Genomic DNA, 19,190 nt, shown 5'->3' on the forward strand with positions numbered 1-19,190 from the left:
ACCTATTCCGTACGACTAAGATCGTTTAAAACATTGGATCCGCCCACTTTGTTTCATCTGAACCGATTATTTCAGGCATTCCTGCAGTTTATTTATCTTACAATATTTAGGTCAGGCGCTTCATTCTGCTTGTGTTCTACTCAAAGAAGCGTGAGTACAAAAACTGGGTCTGATTTTATTCCTTGTCTTCACCCAAATGAATTGATAATGCAAATCATCATATTGGTACCGTAATAATGTTTTTTAACTGAAATGCATTTTTCACTATTCCCCCTTACTTTTTGTAGTGAGCATGAGTGAAAGCAATTTGTCCGCCGTGTTATATAAGAAAGGGGATTTACGATTGGTAGGTATATAAAATCCAGGAACATTATACACTGCATCAAGCTTGTTAATTTATAACTGTTCAATTTTTTTTTTGATTAATAATCCTTTCCACTGTCCAAATGTTCATACAGCTCGCAACAATGCTAAATTCATGGTATTTGAAGGGTACATAACTTTTTTTCTTATACATGTAAAACCACTAAGCTAATTTTATCAACGAAGTGTCCTAGATTTTCGCTGTGGCTACAGTCAACAAACTTCATACATAACTAGGGACCGAGCTGACCCAATGATAGGCCTACATGATAAGGAAGCTTGTCGTGCTTTAAATAAATAAATAAATCTCCAAAACCATGCATGAATTGGAAAGATATAAAAATGATCAACACCCAGATATCAGCTGTGTCTAATTCTGATAATACATTTTTCATCGCTAGTATTATTTAAGACATGGTAAATTGCTTAATTAGTATGATAGTCAGAGAACTTTCTATTGAAACGGAAATTGGTTTTGTTATCTAGTTTCGTTTTAACGTTAGACCTACGTTCTTACATAAATTCTTAAACACTAAAAAATATTAATTCTCAGATCATACAAGTAGTATGAAACTGCCTATGTACGGGGCTGCACTGAGGTAATACATGTTGTGTTACGGGAACTCAGGGGACCTCTCTGGTGACGGAGTGGATAAACAGTAGTTTGTTTCTTCTCTTGCATACGGTCGGAAGACCTGAATAAGGCAGACGGATGTAGGGGATAAACGGCTAAGAGTTTCACAGTACACCAATGCACGTAAGACCTAAATAAGGCAGTCACTTGGTTGTAGAGAGAGGTGGCATACCACAATTAGAGGTGGGGGAAGTGCCAAGATGCAGCGGTACTAGTGGAGTGGCAGGACTAGTGAAATTCATTGCGGGAGACACCCGTCGACCACAGTTAGTGGTTGTCCAATCAAGAAGAAACCTATTATAATTGTATATATTTGATTTGGTCAACAAAAATCTGAGTTAACAGGTTAACGAACCTAGTGTAACGCCTCGGTAATACAAGACTTATCATCAAACACCAAGCTCGGCCGCGTTGCACGTTACATTATTTGATGGCAAGCGTCGGGATTTTTTTGACCATGGATTCGTCTAAGAAAGTGTCAGAAACTATAGAGCGAATGGAGAAGATCCTAGAAAGGATGAGAACGCCAACCAGCGACGGTGGTCATACAAATGCGGCAAGTCAAGAGTCTGGATGTGCAACACACAGTGCTGATAATCAACCGGCCGATATGTCAGATGTGTCATTTGACGAGTACGGTGCACAGCCTAAAGTTAGATTTCTAGATGTAGGCAAACCAAGCTTTACACCACATGTTGGGGTTGACGACGTTGTGACGGGCCATCTATTTGACACGCCAAAACCACAGAGGCAGTCAATAGGGACAGAAAATGCCAAGACAGGCCATATAATCAAGCCAGCCACGTATGACGGAACCAGTTCCTGGCTTGACTAGAAATCACATTTTGAGGCCTGTGCTGTTGTAAACGGCTGGACAGAGGAAAAGAAAGGTCTTTATTTAGCTGTATCACTGCGTGGCCAAGCACAGTCAGTGTTAGGTGACTTGCCAAGCGATACTGGTCAGCATTATAAGACACTGGTCAGATCCCTTGAGGAAAGGTTCTCCCCTCCTAACCAAACAGATCTGTATCGTGTTCAGCTAAAAGAACGAAGGCAAAGAGCATCTGAGTCCATACCAGAGTTAGGTCAGGCCATTAGACGACTAACCAATTTGGCCTACGCATCAGCACCTGGTGAGGTGCGAGAAATTCTCGGCACAGATGCATTCATCGATGCCTAGAGAGATGTCGCAAAGTGTCAGGCATTGCAAAGAATTGTATATAGATGTAAAAAAAATTGTAAATAGTTAATCATATGCGGGACGCATATAATCTTGAGGGGAAGGTAATGAAACGGAAATTGGTTTTGTTATCTAGTTTCGTTTTAACGTTAGACCTACGTTCTTACATAAATTCTTAAACACTAAAAAATATTAATTCTCAGATCATACAAGTAGTATGAAACTGCCTATGTACGGGGCTGCACTGAGGTAATACATGTTGTGTTACGGGAACTCAGGGGACCTCTCTGGTGACGGAGTGGATAAACAGTAGTTTGTTTCTTCTCTTGCATACGGTCGTAAGACCTGAATAAGGCAGACGGATGTAGGGGATAAACGGCTAAGTGTTTCACAGTACACCAATGCACGTAAGACCTAAATAAGGCAGTCACTTGGTTGTAGAGAGAGGTGGCATACCACAATTAGAGGTGGGGGAAGTGCCAAGATGCAGCGGTACTAGTGGAGTGGCAGGACTAGTGAAATTCATTGCGGGAGACACCCGTCGACCACAGTTAGTGGTTGTCCAATCAAGAAGAAACCTATTATAATTGTATATATTTGATTTGGTCAACAAAAATCTGAGTTAACAGGTTAACGAACCTAGTGCAACGCCTCGGTGATACAAGACATATCACAAAACACCCAAGCTCGGCCGCGTTGCACGTTACACTATCAAAGATGTCAAAGATGCAATCAGAACGTTGAGATATGATCGAGATAACGATCGAACAGTAAACACGCCAAAATGTCCTCTAAAACAGTACAAACTGGAAGCAGAGCAAACATGGACCTCTATAACATCAGAGATGGGATCAGATGCCATGGATGAGTGAGCTTACCTGTCGACAGGTCACGCCCACCTGACCATCAGTTTCTTGTCTTGTTGATCAAACGAAAAAATCTGTATACTAGAATTAACTTATACAATTCAGTGTAAGAGTATAAATGGCCTAACATCACGTGTAGGAAATTCTAAAACGTCAGTCAATAAAAATTCAACAAATTGTTTTTGCTGACAAAGTTATTGCATCAACAATTGATGTAGCAAGATGTTGACTTTGAACGAGCATGTTGATACCTTGTTTCATCAACTTGATTGTAAATATCTTGCCTTGTTTCTTTCGTAGAGCATGCTTTTGCGTATCGAAACAAACGTGTTTGACAAACTCCATATGCACACGTGATAAGAATACTAGTATATTACAATAAATGCATGACAAATGATGACATTCATCCTTTATGCAGATGAGTCCTATGCCATCTCGACATTTGTCGGAACAATCAACAATCCAAACTGCTAGGATAAAAAATCTTTTGCTCATTGTTCTGTTGTAGTGTAACTGTACATTGGTTTGGTTTTGTAGGTGGATTTTAATGTAGTGTCACTGTACATGGGTTTGGTTTTGTAGATGGATTCTGTTGTAGTGTCACTGTACATTGGTTTGGTTTTGTAGGTGGATTTTATTGTAGTGTCACTGTACATTGGTTTGGTTTTGTAGGTGGATTTTATTGTAGTGTCACTGTACATTGGTTTGGTTTTGTAGGTGGATTTTATTGTAGTGTCACTGTACATGGGTTTGTTCTATAGTAGTGTTACTGTACATTGGTTTGTTCTTTAGTAGTGTCACTGTACATGGGTTTGTTCTATAGTAGTGTTACTGTACATTGGCTTGTTTTGTACGTGGATTCTATAGTAGTGTCACTGTACATTGGTTTGGTTTTGTAGGTGGATTTTATTGTAGTGTCACTGTACATGGGTTTGTTCTATAGTAGTGTCACTGTACATTGGTTTGTTCTATAGTAGTGTTTTGTACATTGGTTTGTTCTTTAGTAGTGTTACTGTACATTGGTTTGTTCTATAGTAGTGTTACTGTACATGGGTTTGTTCTATAGTAGTGTCACTGTACATTGGTTTGTTCTTTAGTAGTGTCACTGTACATGGGTTTGTTCTATAGTAGTGTCACTGTACATTGGTTTGTTCTATAGTAGTGTCACTGTACATGGGTTTGTTCTTTAGTAGTGTCACTGTACATGGGTTTGTTCTTTAGTAGTGTCACTGTACATTGGTTTGTTCTTTAGTAGTGTTTTGTACATTGGTTTGTTCTTTAGTAGTGTTACTGTACATTGGTTTGTTCTATAGTAGTGTCACTGTACATTGGTTTGTTCTTTAGTAGTGTTTTGTACATTGGTTTGTTCTTTAGTAGTGTTTTGTACATTGGTTTGTTCTTTAGTAGTGTCACTGTACATTGGTTTGTTCTATAGTAGTGTTTTGTACATTGGTTTGTTCTTTAGTAGTGTTACTGTACATTGGTTTGTTCTATAGTAGTGTTACTGTACATGGGTTTGTTCTATAGTAGTGTCACTGTACATGGTTTGTTCTTTAGTAGTGTCACTGTACATGGGTTTGTTCTATAGTAGTGTTACTGTACATTGGTTTGTTCTATAGTAGTGTCACTGTACATTGGTGTGTTCTTTAGTAGTGTCACTGTACATGGGTTTGTTCTAAAGTAGTGTTACTGTACATAGGTTTGTTCTATAGTAGTGTTACTGTACATTGGTGTGTTCTTTAGTAGTGTCACTGTACATTGGTTTGTTCTATAGTAGTGTCACTGTACATTGGTTTGTTCTATAGTAGTGTCACTGTACATGGGTTTGTTCTATAGTAGTGTCACTGTACATTGGTTTGGTTTTGTAGGTGGATTTTATTGTAGTGTCACTGTACATGGGTTTGTTCTATAGTAGTGTTACTGTACATTGGTTTGTTCTTTAGTAGTGTCACTGTACATGGGTTTGTTCTATAGTAGTGTTACTGTACATTGGCTTGTTTTGTAGGTGGATTCTATAGTAGTGTCACTGTACATTGGTTTGGTTTTGTAGGTGGATTTTATTGTAGTGTCACTGTACATGGGTTTGTTCTATAGTAGTGTCACTGTACATTGGTTTGTTCTATAGTAGTGTTTTGTACATTGGTTTGTTCTTTAGTAGTGTTACTGTACATTGGTTTGTTCTATAGTAGTGTTACTGTACATGGGTTTGTTCTATAGTAGTGTCACTGTACATTGGTTTGTTCTTTAGTAGTGTCACTGTACATGGGTTTGTTCTATAGTAGTGTCACTGTACATTGGTTTGTTCTATAGTAGTGTTTTGTACATTGGTTTGTTCTTTAGTAGTGTCACTGTACATGGGTTTGTTCTATAGTAGTGTCACTGTACATGGGTTTGTTCTTTAGTAGTGTCACTGTACATTGGTTTTTTCTATAGTAGTGTCACTGTACATGGGTTTGTTCTATAGTAGTGTTACTGTACATTGGTTTGTTCTATAGTAGTGTTTTGTACATTGGTTTGTTCTTTAGTAGTGTCACTGTACATGGGTTTGTTCTATAGTAGTGTCACTGTACATGGTTTGTTCTTTAGTAGTGTCACTGTACATGGGTTTGTTCTATAGTAGTGTCACTGTACATTGGTTTGTTCTATAGTAGTGTTTTGTACATTGGTTTGTTCTATAGTAGTGTCACTGTACATGGGTTTGTTCTATAGTAGTGTCACTGTACATGGGTTTGTTCTTTAGTAGTGTCACTGTACATTGGTTTGTTCTATAGTAGTGTCACTGTACATGGGTTTGTTCTATAGTAGTGTTACTGTACATTGGTTTGTTCTATAGTAGTGTTTTGTACATTGGTTTGTTCTTTAGTAGTGTCACTGTACATGGGTTTGTTCTATAGTAGTGTCAATGTACATGGGTTTGTTCTTTAGTAGTGTCACTGTACATTGGTTTGTTCTATAGAAGTGTCACTGTACATGGGTTTGTTCTATAGTAGTGTTACTGTACATGGGTTTGTTCTATAGTAGTGTCACTGTACATGGGTTTGTTCTTTAGTAGTGTCACTGTACATTGGTTTGTTCTATAGTAGTGTTTTGTACATTGGTTTGTTCTATAGTAGTGTCACTGTACATTGGTTTGTTCTATAGTAGTGTTTTGTACATTGGTTTGTTCTATAGTAGTGTTTTGTACATGGGTTTGTTCTTTAGTAGTGTCACTGTACATTGGTTTGTTCTTTAGTAGTGTCACTGTACATTGGTTTGTTTTGTAGGTGGATTCTCCAATTAAAGAACCAGGACCTGGTGGTAAGAGAAGCATTTTTACATAAAATTCTATATAAAATTTTTATACTGATGCTATTACGCAAAGGAGAAAAGCTTGTCTAAAAACATAAGGAGTGTAATTGCAGCTACAATTTAGCTCCCAGAATGTCCGAGCGTAACATTTTGTCTTCGTTTGCAAGTTAAAGATACAATGTTCGAGGGAGATACTATAAAAGAAAACTGTGGTCTTAACCAAAGCAGATTTTATGATGCGTTGGAAAGTAAGACAGTCAGTCAGTCACATTAGTGTTGTGCATTTAATCGTTTTGTTACTTTTATTTTCTGTTTTTGTAGAGGTACAAATCGCCGTCCAACGAGTGGGGATATGTGGTTCTGACGTTAAGTACTGGAAAGATGGCGCCATTGGTCACTTTGTGGTCACTGGACCGTTACTGCTGGGTCACGAAATCAGCGGGGTCATCAGTAAGGTGGGGGAGGGAGTTACGCACCTGAAAACAGGTAAACTCATTCGAACACTCGAGATGATTTCTAATCGCATTTTTGTAGCATTGCTCTCCAAAGATGAAATAGTGTCTTTTATGAGAAATTATCCAAACACAATATGTGATGCACACAAAATAGTCTTTAAAATGCATTTTAATACCCTTAAGTGCAATGTGGTTTATTGTTTTCTCTTCAGGTGACCGCGTTGCTGTGGACCCACACATCACGTGTCGTGTTTGTGAGTTTTGTAAGTCTGGCCGATACAACATGTGTCCTAAAGTTTACTTCCTGGCCACGCCCCCTGACGACGGGGCTCTGGCTAGGTACTTTGTGCACGCCGCAGATTTCACGTTTAAGTAAGCACTTTAAATATTGATGTCATATGAATCATCAGACTGTGCCTTATTCATGCAGGTTCTCCCTTTTAACCTAACAGTAAAATCAGAATAATCTGGGGATTCTTTTGTTAGACTTGCGGATAATGTCAGCTTCGAGGAAGGCGCATGCGTGGAACCACTTTCCGTTGGTCTACACGGTTGCTGGAGAGCCGGTATTACTCTGGGGCATAAAGTCCTAGTGACGGGTGCCGGTCCTATTGGTCTGTGTGCCATGCTGTGCGCAAAAGCGCTAGGCGCCTCCGCCATCTGCATGACAGGTAGCGATATCAGATTTACAAATGTGCAATTGATGTTTGTTAATTTAATAATAATAATAATAATAAAACTTTATTTAAAGAAGGTAACCTGGTTAGTGCATGCACTATTCTTCCCCAGGGCCCTCTATATATATGTACATATATCAAATACAAAATATATACACTTCATCAAGATACAATTCATCATATTCACATACAATTTAGTACATATTATATAGGTTTGAGAATTACAATCACTGAATTATGAATAGAGTGTTCAAATACAGACACATCTTAACAATAACAGTACAATATACGATAATGAACTCTTATTATGCTCAAATGATTGTACGACAGCTGATAATGTAATTTTCCACATTACGCTTGAATGTTTGTAGAGAATGAGAGAATCTAATTTGTTGGGGAAGTTTATTCCACAGATGTACACCTGAATACTGAAAAGAGGTCTTGAATAAGTTTGTACGAAATTTTGGTAATCTAAGATCATAATTAGTTTCGGATCGCAGGTTATAAGAAGTTGAAGACTGAAATTCAAATAAATTACGAAGATATTCGGGAGTCATTCCACTGAAAATTTTGTATAATAATATGTATTTGTATAGATCAACTAGTTCATAAACTGTTAACCACCCAAGTTTCTCAAACAGAGGTTTAGAAGAAGAATCAGGACTTGCATCAAGGATAATCCTTGCTGCCCTTTTCTGTAATTTAAATAGTCTGTCCATGTCCTGCTTGGGGGCATTACCCCAAACAGTCAAACAATAGTTAATAGATGGTAAAATATAAGCATTGTAATAAAGTTTCCTGGTATGAAGAGGGAGAAATTTCTTAATCCTACGAAGCGTAAATAACTTATAATTAACCGTTTTACAAACTGAGTCAATATGATTTGCATACTGTAACTTATCATCAATATGTACACCAAGAATTTTTCCAGTTTCAACAATTTCAATTGTTTTGTCTGAGGCATAAAGTTGTAAATTTGGATTATCTAATTTTGATTTTCTTTGCTTTGTTCCCATTAACATACATTTTGTTTTATCTACATTTAAAACCATTTGATTTTGAACACACCATTTTTCAATCTCACAAAGATCTGCATTTAGCGTATTTTCTAAACATAGTGCATTATGATTATTTGAATACAGAGTAACATCATCAGCAAACATATCAATATTTGAATTGTTTACATGTAATGGAAGGTCATTTATGTACAATAAAAATAAAAGAGGGCCCAGAATTGACCCTTGTGGCACTCCTGCTGTGACGGGTTGAATATTGGAGACACATGTTCCAAATTTAACACACTGGGTCCTGTCGTAAAGATATGACTTAAACCATTTTATAGCTGTTTGATCAAATTTGTAATGATTTAATTTCTCTAGAAGAATATCGTGATTCAACAAATCAAAAGCTTTACTAAAATCTATAAATGTAATGCCGATTAGTTCACCACAATCCATTGCATTAAGCCAACTTTCTGTTAGTTTTGTAAGTGAAGTTTGACAAGAATGGAGTTCCCTAAATCCCGACTGGGATTGTGTTAGTAGATCAAATTCATTAGTGAAGTTTTGTATTAGCTTAGCTACATGTTTTTCTATCAGTTTAGATATAGTTGGTAAAATAGAAATGGGTCGATAATTATTTGGGTCAGCTTTGTCACCTTTCTTAAATATAGGTGTTACTTTGGCTTGTTTTAAATTTGTCGGGAAAATACCACTTACAATGCTAGCATTAATAAGATGAGTTAAAGGTTTACATATATATTTGGATGCGACTTTTAGAAGACGCGGCCCAATAAAGTCAATGCCAGCTGATTTATTGATATTTAGAGAATTTAGCATGTTAAAAACTTCACTTTCCTCAATTTGATGAATACTAAAGATGGTTTCTTCATCAAGCTTAGACCTTACAAAATTACATAATATATTAGGATCATAATCATGTTTAGGCAATTTCATCAGAAGCTTATTAGAGATATCCGTAAAGTGGTTATTAAAAGTATTTGCAATATCCTGTAAATTATCAACAATTTCCCCATTAGAAAACACATGAGATGGTGTTACGTTCTTTGAGTTACATGTTAATTGATTAAGATAGTTCCACATTTCTTTGGGATTTGAACTTTGTTCAATAGCTGTTTTATAGTAAGACGATTTTGATTTGTCTATAAGGAGACTAACTTTGTTACGATAAATTCTATAGTTCTCCATATCTCCTTCTTTATGGTAAGAGTCCCGTAAATGTCTAGCATTGTTTATTTCTTGCATCATCCATTTAGGGCGGATTTCGCTCTTTACGCGTTTTGTTTTAACCTTTGCATGCTGGTCAAGTATACTATTAAATAAATCATAGAATTCAGTTAGTATTTCATTAGGGTCATGCATCTGGAGGAGATTGTTAAAGTCTACATCTTTTAAGTCGTGAAGGAATTTATTTTCATCGAACTTTTTAAAGTCTCTGTACTCTATTTCTACGTGTTTTCCTTTTTGTTGCATGCATTTTGTTTTTCTAGTGGCACATATTGGGTAATGGTCAGAGATGGCTATAAAAGGTACATTAACTTCACACATGTTATCTGGTTTATTGGTGTAAAAGTGATCTATTAGGGTACTTGAAGTATTAGTTACTCTGCTGTAATTAATTGTGAAAAATCAAATTCTTCTAAAGCATATGTCCAACTTTGTGGGGGTTCTTTGAATAAGTCTACATTAAAGTCACCTGTTAAGATAATTTCTGCATCGTCACAGCAGGAGGCACAGTTAATCTCTCTAGCCAGGTCCTCCGCCCAGCAGGAGGGAGCAGATGGTGGACGATACGCTGAACAATAATAAACTGGTTTAGAATTCTTTGAATTTAATTCTAGCCAGATTGTTTCAATATCACCAATTTCAAAATCAGTTCTACGCTTGTATCTTATATTATCGGAGATATACACTACAATTCCACCACCTGCCCTCAGAATGCGATCCCTCCGTTCAATTTCAAAGCCATCAATATTCAACTCAGTGATTTAATAACATTTTATTCTAAAAAAAAAAAGAGTTTACTATACATTTTGGTTTCGAACATTCATGAAATGAAATTAAGTAGTTTGAATATTTTTTTTCCTGTAGACATCGATTCGTCCCGCCTGGAGTTCGCCAAGAAATGTGGCGCCACCCACACCCTCCTGATAACGCGGGAGGATAAAGAGGAGGATGTAGCCGTGAAAGTGGCGGATCTGATAGGGGCGATGCCAGACAGAACCATTGAGTGTAGCGGAGCGCAATTTGCTGTTAATCTTGCAGTTCACGTAAGTTTGCAAGACAGTCTTTCGCATTTACATTTGCTAAATTCTACAATTCCAAAGAGATATCCAACTAAATCTTTCAAGGGGAAGCATTTTGTTAGAATTCATTTATGTACAGTTTTTTTTTTGGTACTTGAGAAGTTTACAAATGGCAAGAAATAGCATCTTAGAAATTGTCAAAAATATATTGCGGCACAGACATTAAAGGACATTTCTTTTTTAAAGAATAATTCAATTTATTTTTTTTTTCAGGCTACAAAGCCTGGAGGGCAAGTCATTATAATAGGACACGGACCGACTTCCGTTTCATTTCCGGTTGTCGCCACCGTTGCCAAGGAGCTCGAGATCAAAGGTTCATTCCGCTACGTGAACACGTAAGTCATGGATGGGTTTAACTCGGTACGTAGACATGCAATTCAGAGGCTCGTTTGTGGCGGTACCTTTTTTAGCCAATAATTTGTTGTTTATGGGCATTACTATATTGCCATCGGCTGCACGAATTTTCGCCGGCGACATTGAATGTCTTCCCTCATTGAATATTTAAACCCACCGTAAGGACTTCCAGTAGACACCCCCCCTTTTCCCGCTCTTATCCTTCTTTTAATCTCCCTTTTGATTGTCTCTTCCCAATTATATTTCTTCCATTCTCATTCATCGACTTCCGCACCAGTGTCTTTTGTCGCCATCTTGCTGTTTGTTTCCTTCATAGAAAATCCATCTTCAGTAGCAAGAGATTACCAGTATATTGTTGTCAGCATACATTGAATGAGTAAACAGTTATATGAGGTACAATTTAAGGAAGCTCAAATACGTAAGGGTAAGCTTGCTTGCAGTAAGATTTGTTTTTGTTTTTGTAGTTGGCCCACTCTGATTGAGATGTTATCCTGTGGTAAGATTGACGTTAAGCCACTCATTACCCACCGATACAAACTGGAACAGACTCTAGAGGCGTTCGAGATGGCAAAGAGTGGGCAAGGGGTCAAGGTCATGATAAGCTGTGGGCAGTGACGTCATGTGTGAAGCCACCAATCCTGGGACCAGATGAATACTGATAATTAGTTTTCATATACACGTAAAGTGTATTTTACATAGCCGATGAGCAATATCGCATCCGAAAAAAGAGCATGAGCGCATTTGATAGTTTTTGCCTGCTATAAAAGAGATTTCTTATATATATTCTATATCAAAATTTTGTATTATGATCTTAGTTAATGCACGTATAAACTCGAGTTACACAATAAAGATTTATTCATGTTAGAAGTTCCCAAAAGGAAAAAAAAAGTGATTAATGTAAAGTTAAAGGTGAAGATAAAGAACAGAGATCGATCTTTAAAAAAAAGTCCCTAAACAATACAACTTTGTAAAAAAGTAAAATAAAAAAAAACCCAACATGGGCACCTGGAAATTCAGGAGGTGGGATCAAGTGTCCGGTTACACCCGTAGTCAAATCTAGTACAAAAACAAAGGCATTTAGTATGAAACAAGTCATCCAAAATACAAGCCAATGCGTGCATCATCCAAATGATAATTTATTTTCATTGATATTGAAAAGAGAAAGAAAAAGAGAAAACTATTTTTATATTAAAGCACAAAAGTCTGTGATTATTTTAGTATAATTTTCCTAGATTAATTTCCAGTGAAATTTAAGACAGATGATACAATTTTTAACAAAAATTTCAAAATAACAACTGAAGTCATGTATATAAAACATATGGAGATAACGAACAGCATACGAGACCAAAAATCCATATAACAATACAAAACAGAAGCAGAGTAAAAACTGACCTCCAAATCAGAGGTGGGATCAAGTGCAATGGAAAAGTAAGCATCCCCTGCCGACCGGTCACACCCTCCGTGTGCTAATTGTCATGATCGGGAAATAACGGAGAAACCCGTCGTCAATTTAGTGTATTTAAAAAGTAATTAATTAAATTATAATTACTTTGACTTTTGCTTCAATTAAATTACAATTACATTACAGTCTTTCTAAGACATGTAATCATTAAATTACAATTACTTTGCAAAAGTAATTAGTTGAATTACAAAAAACACTTTTAATTTTTCTGAAAATTTTGTCAATGAATATATTCCGAACATCATTCATTGGTATATAAACACAGTCTCTGAATAAACAATACAAGAAATAATATGCTATAGGCATCGTTTATCTTTGTTGTTTAATGTACAACTTTTATTTACAACATGTACAAGAACTGACTGAGATCAGTTTAACCCCCTTCCCCGCAGTCACGCATTTTAACGCGTATACCATTTCCTATTTCTAACGCAAAATCACGCATATACCGTTTCCTCGCAATCACGCATTTTCACGCACTTTAAAAAGTTGATTTAATCTTCAATTTATTGCCAAATTCCTTCTATTTTATACTTACTAAAATCAAATAAAATAAGAAAAGTTAGTTTCCTATTAAAATATTACGTCCTGATATCATTTACGCTAAACTTTAGAGAAACTTGTACCATGCTATAAAGTGCTTGCGGGGAAATGGGAAAGTCATATTTCTATGAAGTGAACGTTAAGTGTATGTTTCATAACATTTCAGTAAGTTGTAAAGAGTTAATGCGGTCTCCTCTGCTCAAATTTTACATGTACACAAATTACATGGCTTATGATATTTTATTAAAAGTGGGTATTTTAATAGAGTAAAATGATTCACAACTGCAACCGCTCAAAATAAATATTTTCTTGAATTGATGGTAACCTGAACATCCTCAATGGCTATTTATGTTGAACATCTTTACTTCATAAATAATAATTGTACAGAACATAACTTTAAATGCAAAATTCATTCATAAAAATCTGTTTAGATGTTTAAAAATTTATTAATTTGAAACTGGTTCTTTTCTAATGCTAGCGGAGCATTTTTAATTGAAATAATAATCTCCATTGTCTTTGTCTTCTTAATATTTCATGGAATACCTTCTAAATAGAATTTTGTTTTGATTGCAATTTACAGCAGTGGTTTGGAGGGCAATTATCTCTTCCCTACAAGAGAAAACTTAATGACACACGCATTTTTTTCTTTATTATTGATCAAACACCAAAGATTGAAATAAAATAAATGTGTGTTTAATAGCTGATTAGACCTAAGAAGAGTCATACAAAATTTAGATAAATATTTTACATAATGATTAGAAAGAAACTATATTATTAATAATATCATCAAGCCAATCTTTTAATTATTTGCTTCTAAATACTAATTTAAGATTTGTATAATTGAGGGATTGTTGAGGATATATTTACAAAATAAATAAATAAATAAATAAATAAATAAATAAATAAATAAATAAATAAATAACAGCTAAATGAGGAGGCAGTAGTGAACATAATACATGTATCTTGAATTAAATCAATGTAATTGAATGTAATTGAAAAAGTAATTGAAATTACATGGTGTTTTTTTCAGTGTAATTAATTAAATTACAATTGCAAGTAATTGAAAAAATGTTCAATTACAAATTACTTCAAATTACTTCAAAAAATGTATTCAATTACAGCCATTTACAATTACTTTTTTCAATTACCCCATCCCTGCTTTAAACGAGACTGCTGATATTCTTGTTTCATTAACTTGTTTGTCAATAATTTACCTCATTTTAGAAATTGTTCATACGTAGAGCATGCTCTTGCGTATCGAATCAACTGAATATATTTACTCCGTATGCAGGTGATGAAGGTATATTGCTACATAAGTAAGGGACATTGACGATAGAAAAGTTAAGGTCATCACGTTTATCATTTAGCCTGGTTGTTAGAATACCATTAACGTCTTTTTCAAGTAAAATATCCAAATATGAAACAGATGTGTCCGACTCTGTGGTATCTTTTATCTCAAGCTCACCAGGATATATCGAGTCGACGTAGGAATGGAAAAATTACTATTGTTAATTGACAATACGTCGTCGATATATCTAAGTGTGGAGTTGAATGCCACAACTAGTGTTTCTTCTTTTCACGCATCAGGTTTTGCACAAATTCTACTTCATATGAATAATAAAAATAGCTCTGCTAATGACGGAGCGCAATTGGAACCCATGGGAATTCCAATAGATTGTTGGAATACCTGGTCTCCAAAAACCACATAAATATTATCAATCAGAAATTCAAACATCTCTTTGATGTCAACTTCAAAGTACTTGTGTGTGCAATCTGAATGTGATTCATTGATTGTGTATTGTTTAATGTCCCTCTTGAGAATTTTTTACTCATATGGTGACGTCACCGTATGCCGGTGAAGGGCTTCAAATTTTGAACTGTACTCGGCACTCGGTACCATTAAGCACTGAGGGATCTCTATCGCGCCAACGCATGCCGCTGATACGGGACCTCGGTTTTTAAGGTCTCATCCGTAGGACCCGCAACTTTCACTTCAAAGTGACGAGCGCATGGCGAAGGAACAGTTGCTACCCATTTTTTTTTTATCAACTTAGGTCAGTCGCCGTCGAGATTCGAACTCACGACCTCCCGATCACGAAGCGAGCGCTCTACCGTCTAAGCTACCGTGAACGGTCAATCAGAATGTGTTTTAACAAAATAATCTTATAAATGACCAATGACCAGGTAAGTAAAATTACGAGTTCCATTTTTATTGAAAAAGCAGCTGTCAATGATATCAAAAAGCCTGGACTTCAATTTATCGTGGGGAATGGTTGTGTATAAAGTTGTAAAGTCGTAAGTTTTTAAGCTGTTGATTTTGGTAAAATCCTGTGATTTCAAATTGTCTATAAGTTCTTTGGAATTTTTGAGTATCCACATCTGATTCACACCACTTCTTGAATATATTGTTGCACAGTACTTTTGCAGTTTTTCCTTCACTACCGTCTATTAATATTTTAGAGTGGAGTAAAGAAAGAGGCTTGGTTGAACATTTACTGTAATCCGCAATGTATCTTTGTTTGTAAGGATTTTCATGAAGTTTTGGAATCCAATATATATAGGGTAGTTCAAATTCATTTTGGGTCTGTGGAATATTAAACATATTTAAAACTGACATATGATTTTGAAGAATTTCTTCTTTAGAAAGGGAAGTATGAGTATAGGTTGGATTACCATTTGTAGAATTAAATCCCAGTTCTTCTAAAATACAACTTATCTAATGAGCCTTACAAACGAAGACAATATTGTTACCCGCTTTGTCGACAGGGACCAGTACGCACTGATCATGTAATTTATCTAATTCTTTTTTCACTTCTGGAATATTGAACACAGATGGAACGGGATTAACAACGAAAAACCCTGTTGATGTGACAAATTAAACAATGAAAACAAATTTTACTAATCACAATTGTGTGTGGATTTTGTAACATTGTCTTAGTCATAATTATTTCAGCTAACCCTGCATTCCTCATCCAGCAAAGTTCAAACTGATGATTATGTAAATAAAACTTACTTTCCCAGAAATTTCTTATTTTATTTTGCGACGGCAAGATACCAGTTGAACATTCCAGGTTTTGATATGCATTATAATAATACAACAATAGTTATTCCTATTCATATGTCGACACAATATATCTCAGTGGGCTTGAAGTTTTTTGTTCGTTTATTTGTTTAACGCTTTAGATAATTTTTCACTCAAATCAAGACGCCAGTACCTGCAGAGAAACAGACAAAATAGACAATAAAAATTAAGTTCAATCGGTTGTGAAGCATGAAATTTTAAAATTTGACGACACAATTTCAATTCAGACGTAAAAACTCTAAGAGAAACTACCATCGTAAAAATATTGCAGTATGTTTCATTTACTTTTTTAATTTAACCACCATTGTAAAATGATATAAAATGTTATTGTAGAATACGTAGAACGCTCTATGTAACATGTATTTAAGGTTCATCTGTTAATATATTTTTTGATCAAAATTGGCACTAAGATACATACGAGAGGAGAAGAACTCTCGTAAAGTTGCAACTTATTTACACTAAGAACTCGTAAGAACTTTTGTGGAAAAAATATATATAGATCCCTCTTACGATGAAAATTAATTTCAAGATTATCTGTGAAAAGAGCCACTGATCCTACAGATCCGTGTTTTATGCTCAGATCAATGATTCATTTTATTTCTAATGTTAAATCCATCACTTTTTGTTAACTTTACCTTTTTCATTGACCAAGTAATACAATTCAATTGGTTTAACGGTACCATTCCGGATATTTTACAGCCCATCAACAGAGAAAGATAGAAAACGAATTGTGCTTGGAGTTTGTATCTATACGATCCTTACCTATTTTTATTTTTGATGTTGTAAATGGTAATACAAAAGGTAATACAAATTAAAAAAAGTATACAAGAAATTGTATCAAGCTTGAATTTATTTCACTGAATACATAATTCATATCTATAATTTATTTCCAGAAAAAGTACACCAATGTCCTCCCATAGCAAATTTGCCATTGTTACCGTTTGCTCTTATCCATACTTTATCCCCTTTCTGCATTTTGATGTTGGCAGTTCTTGATGTTGTTACATAGCCTTTCTTACCGGTTCCATCTGTGTAGTTATTAGCTTTATCATATTTATTATGTACAAGATCACTAACAAAAAGTCTCCCTCCTACTGTCATGATTGTCCAGCTGAACGTATAGACACCTTCCTCTGGGGCTGTAAACACACCTGTCTTCTTATCATAACCATTTCCTTCATTCAATCTCTCATTGTCAAATATCACTGTCTGCCAATTCACCAAGTTTTCCAATTTACTGCTTCGTGACGAATGAAAAGCAATTGTCCCTTTTCCTGTCAAATTTGGAAATATCATAATAAATCATGTATTTTCCAATATTTGAATTGCTATTTAATATGAATTTAAGGAAGCTCTAAACACTAAACACCAAAGAGCTCTACTTATGGGGTAGTTTTATGCAGTTAGAGTGATCTGCCCTTCGAAATAAGATTTTTTTTTTTTTTTTTTTTTTTTTTTTTTTTTTACAGATGATTACATGTTTTAATATAGATTAAAATATTTTTAGTATTATTCAAGACCACGAATAAGTTATTGAATTCATTATTTTCAATAATTTCCCCAATGTAAGTAATCAGCAGTAATTTTTGCTCACAAATAGTACATTGCCTTTGAATATTTTCCCTGCAAAAATAAGGCAAGCACCAATATATTTATAAAAATGAAAAAAGTCTTATTATGCACACCTTTATATGAAATATTTTTCATTGAATCCAAAAAGCAGTTTTTGTTAGTGTTTAGAGCTTCCTTAAATTATCAAAACAGCCATTTCTCCCAAAAAAGTGTTTTTTACTTTACAACAATATTTTCTCAGAAATAAATTTGATAAAATAAGAAAAATGTCAATTTATAGGTTGGTAATAAGTGCTTTGAATACTTTACAATCATATTTAAGATTCTCTACCTTCATTGTCTGTTTTGCAGCTTTCGTTCTGATATCCAAGTCCAGTACAGATGGTCCGGTAGTTGTTGTACTTGGTAACGATCTCCTGTGGTGTCTCCTGTACAGAAGCAAACACGGCAGTGACGAAGATTAATTAGTAACAGCACTACACTGTGAAAAAATTAAGACAATGAATGAGATCAGTAACAGTTCAAGTACTCTGTGAAAACCAACTATGAATAATAGAATAGAAAAAAACCCAGGAATTATTCAAGCACATAAACAAGGTTCCTTTACCGTTCCATATTCTTTACTCTGTGATAAAGTATTCTGTGTATATATTGTGTATGACATGTATAGAACTATATGATAAATGATGCGCTACAGAATATATATAAGTATAGCAACATTTTAAAAATTAATCACGAAATTAGTATCATATTTCAAAGAGCAAACATGCAAAAATGTAATTTCCTTTTGTAAGACGATGACATGAGAAGTTTATATAAGGCTTATTTGATTGCAAAAATAGTTTAGTTGAATTTGCCAAATAGTTTGAGTACGTGTAAAAATGTCATGTACACATGGCTGTTCAAATCAAAATAAATTAAGGAACTCAAATAAATACGAAATTAATAGATATAATTTCAAAAGCTTAAAAAAGGGAAGAAGAAATAGAGAGAAGGGAAGTAGCGAGATGGTTTATCATTTGCGCAATATATATGCAACACTCCGGTGTACAGGAATATTTTGATTCAAACAGTGTTCAGAGGAAGGCTAATCATTCGGAGTCAAAACTATCTTTATGAGATGTTTATGGAGTGATTTTCTAGGCTGTACATTAATTAATTATCACCTTTTTAGCTCACCTGAGCCGAAGGCTCAAGTGAGCTTTTCTGATCAAAATTTTTCCGTTGTCTGTCGTCGTTGTTGTTGTCGTTGTCGTCGTCGTCGTTAACTTTTCACATTTTCATCTTCTCCTCAAGAACTACTGGGCCAATTTCGACCAAACTTGGCACAAAGTATCCTTTGTTGAAGGGGATTCAAGTTTGTTCAAATGAAGGGCCACGCCCTTTTCC

At 35.1% G+C, this 19,190-nt stretch overlaps 2 protein-coding genes across 2 annotated transcripts; one reads left to right on the forward strand and one right to left on the reverse strand.

Annotated features, from left to right (window-relative positions):
• Positions 1-59: 59 nt before the first annotated feature.
• On the forward strand, positions 60-12,000 carry LOC134277261 (sorbitol dehydrogenase-like). The gene is made up of 9 exons (XM_062759576.1): positions 60-150; positions 288-346; positions 6,307-6,340; positions 6,653-6,817; positions 6,999-7,158; positions 7,273-7,457; positions 10,574-10,752; positions 11,002-11,123; positions 11,607-12,000. The coding sequence occupies exons 2-9, from the start codon at positions 293-295 to the stop codon at positions 11,755-11,757; spliced, it is 1,050 nt and encodes a 349-aa protein (XP_062615560.1). The 5' UTR covers positions 60-150; positions 288-292; the 3' UTR covers positions 11,758-12,000.
• Positions 12,001-17,040: 5,040 nt separating this feature from the next.
• Positions 17,041-18,256, reverse strand: LOC134277258 (cerebellin-2-like; the record flags this gene model as incomplete). The annotated part of the gene is made up of 2 exons (XM_062759575.1): positions 17,041-17,503; positions 18,133-18,256. Coding segments are annotated over 2 exons (522 nt in total), but the record flags the coding sequence as incomplete, so codon positions are not given.
• Positions 18,257-19,190: the final 934 nt, after the last annotated feature.

Source organism: Saccostrea cucullata, unplaced genomic scaffold, assembly GCF_032062105.1.
Source record: "Saccostrea cucullata isolate Sc308-1 unplaced genomic scaffold, CSIRO_AGI_Scuc_v1 ctg6679, whole genome shotgun sequence".
NCBI lineage: Eukaryota > Metazoa > Mollusca > Bivalvia > Ostreida > Ostreidae > Saccostrea > Saccostrea cuccullata.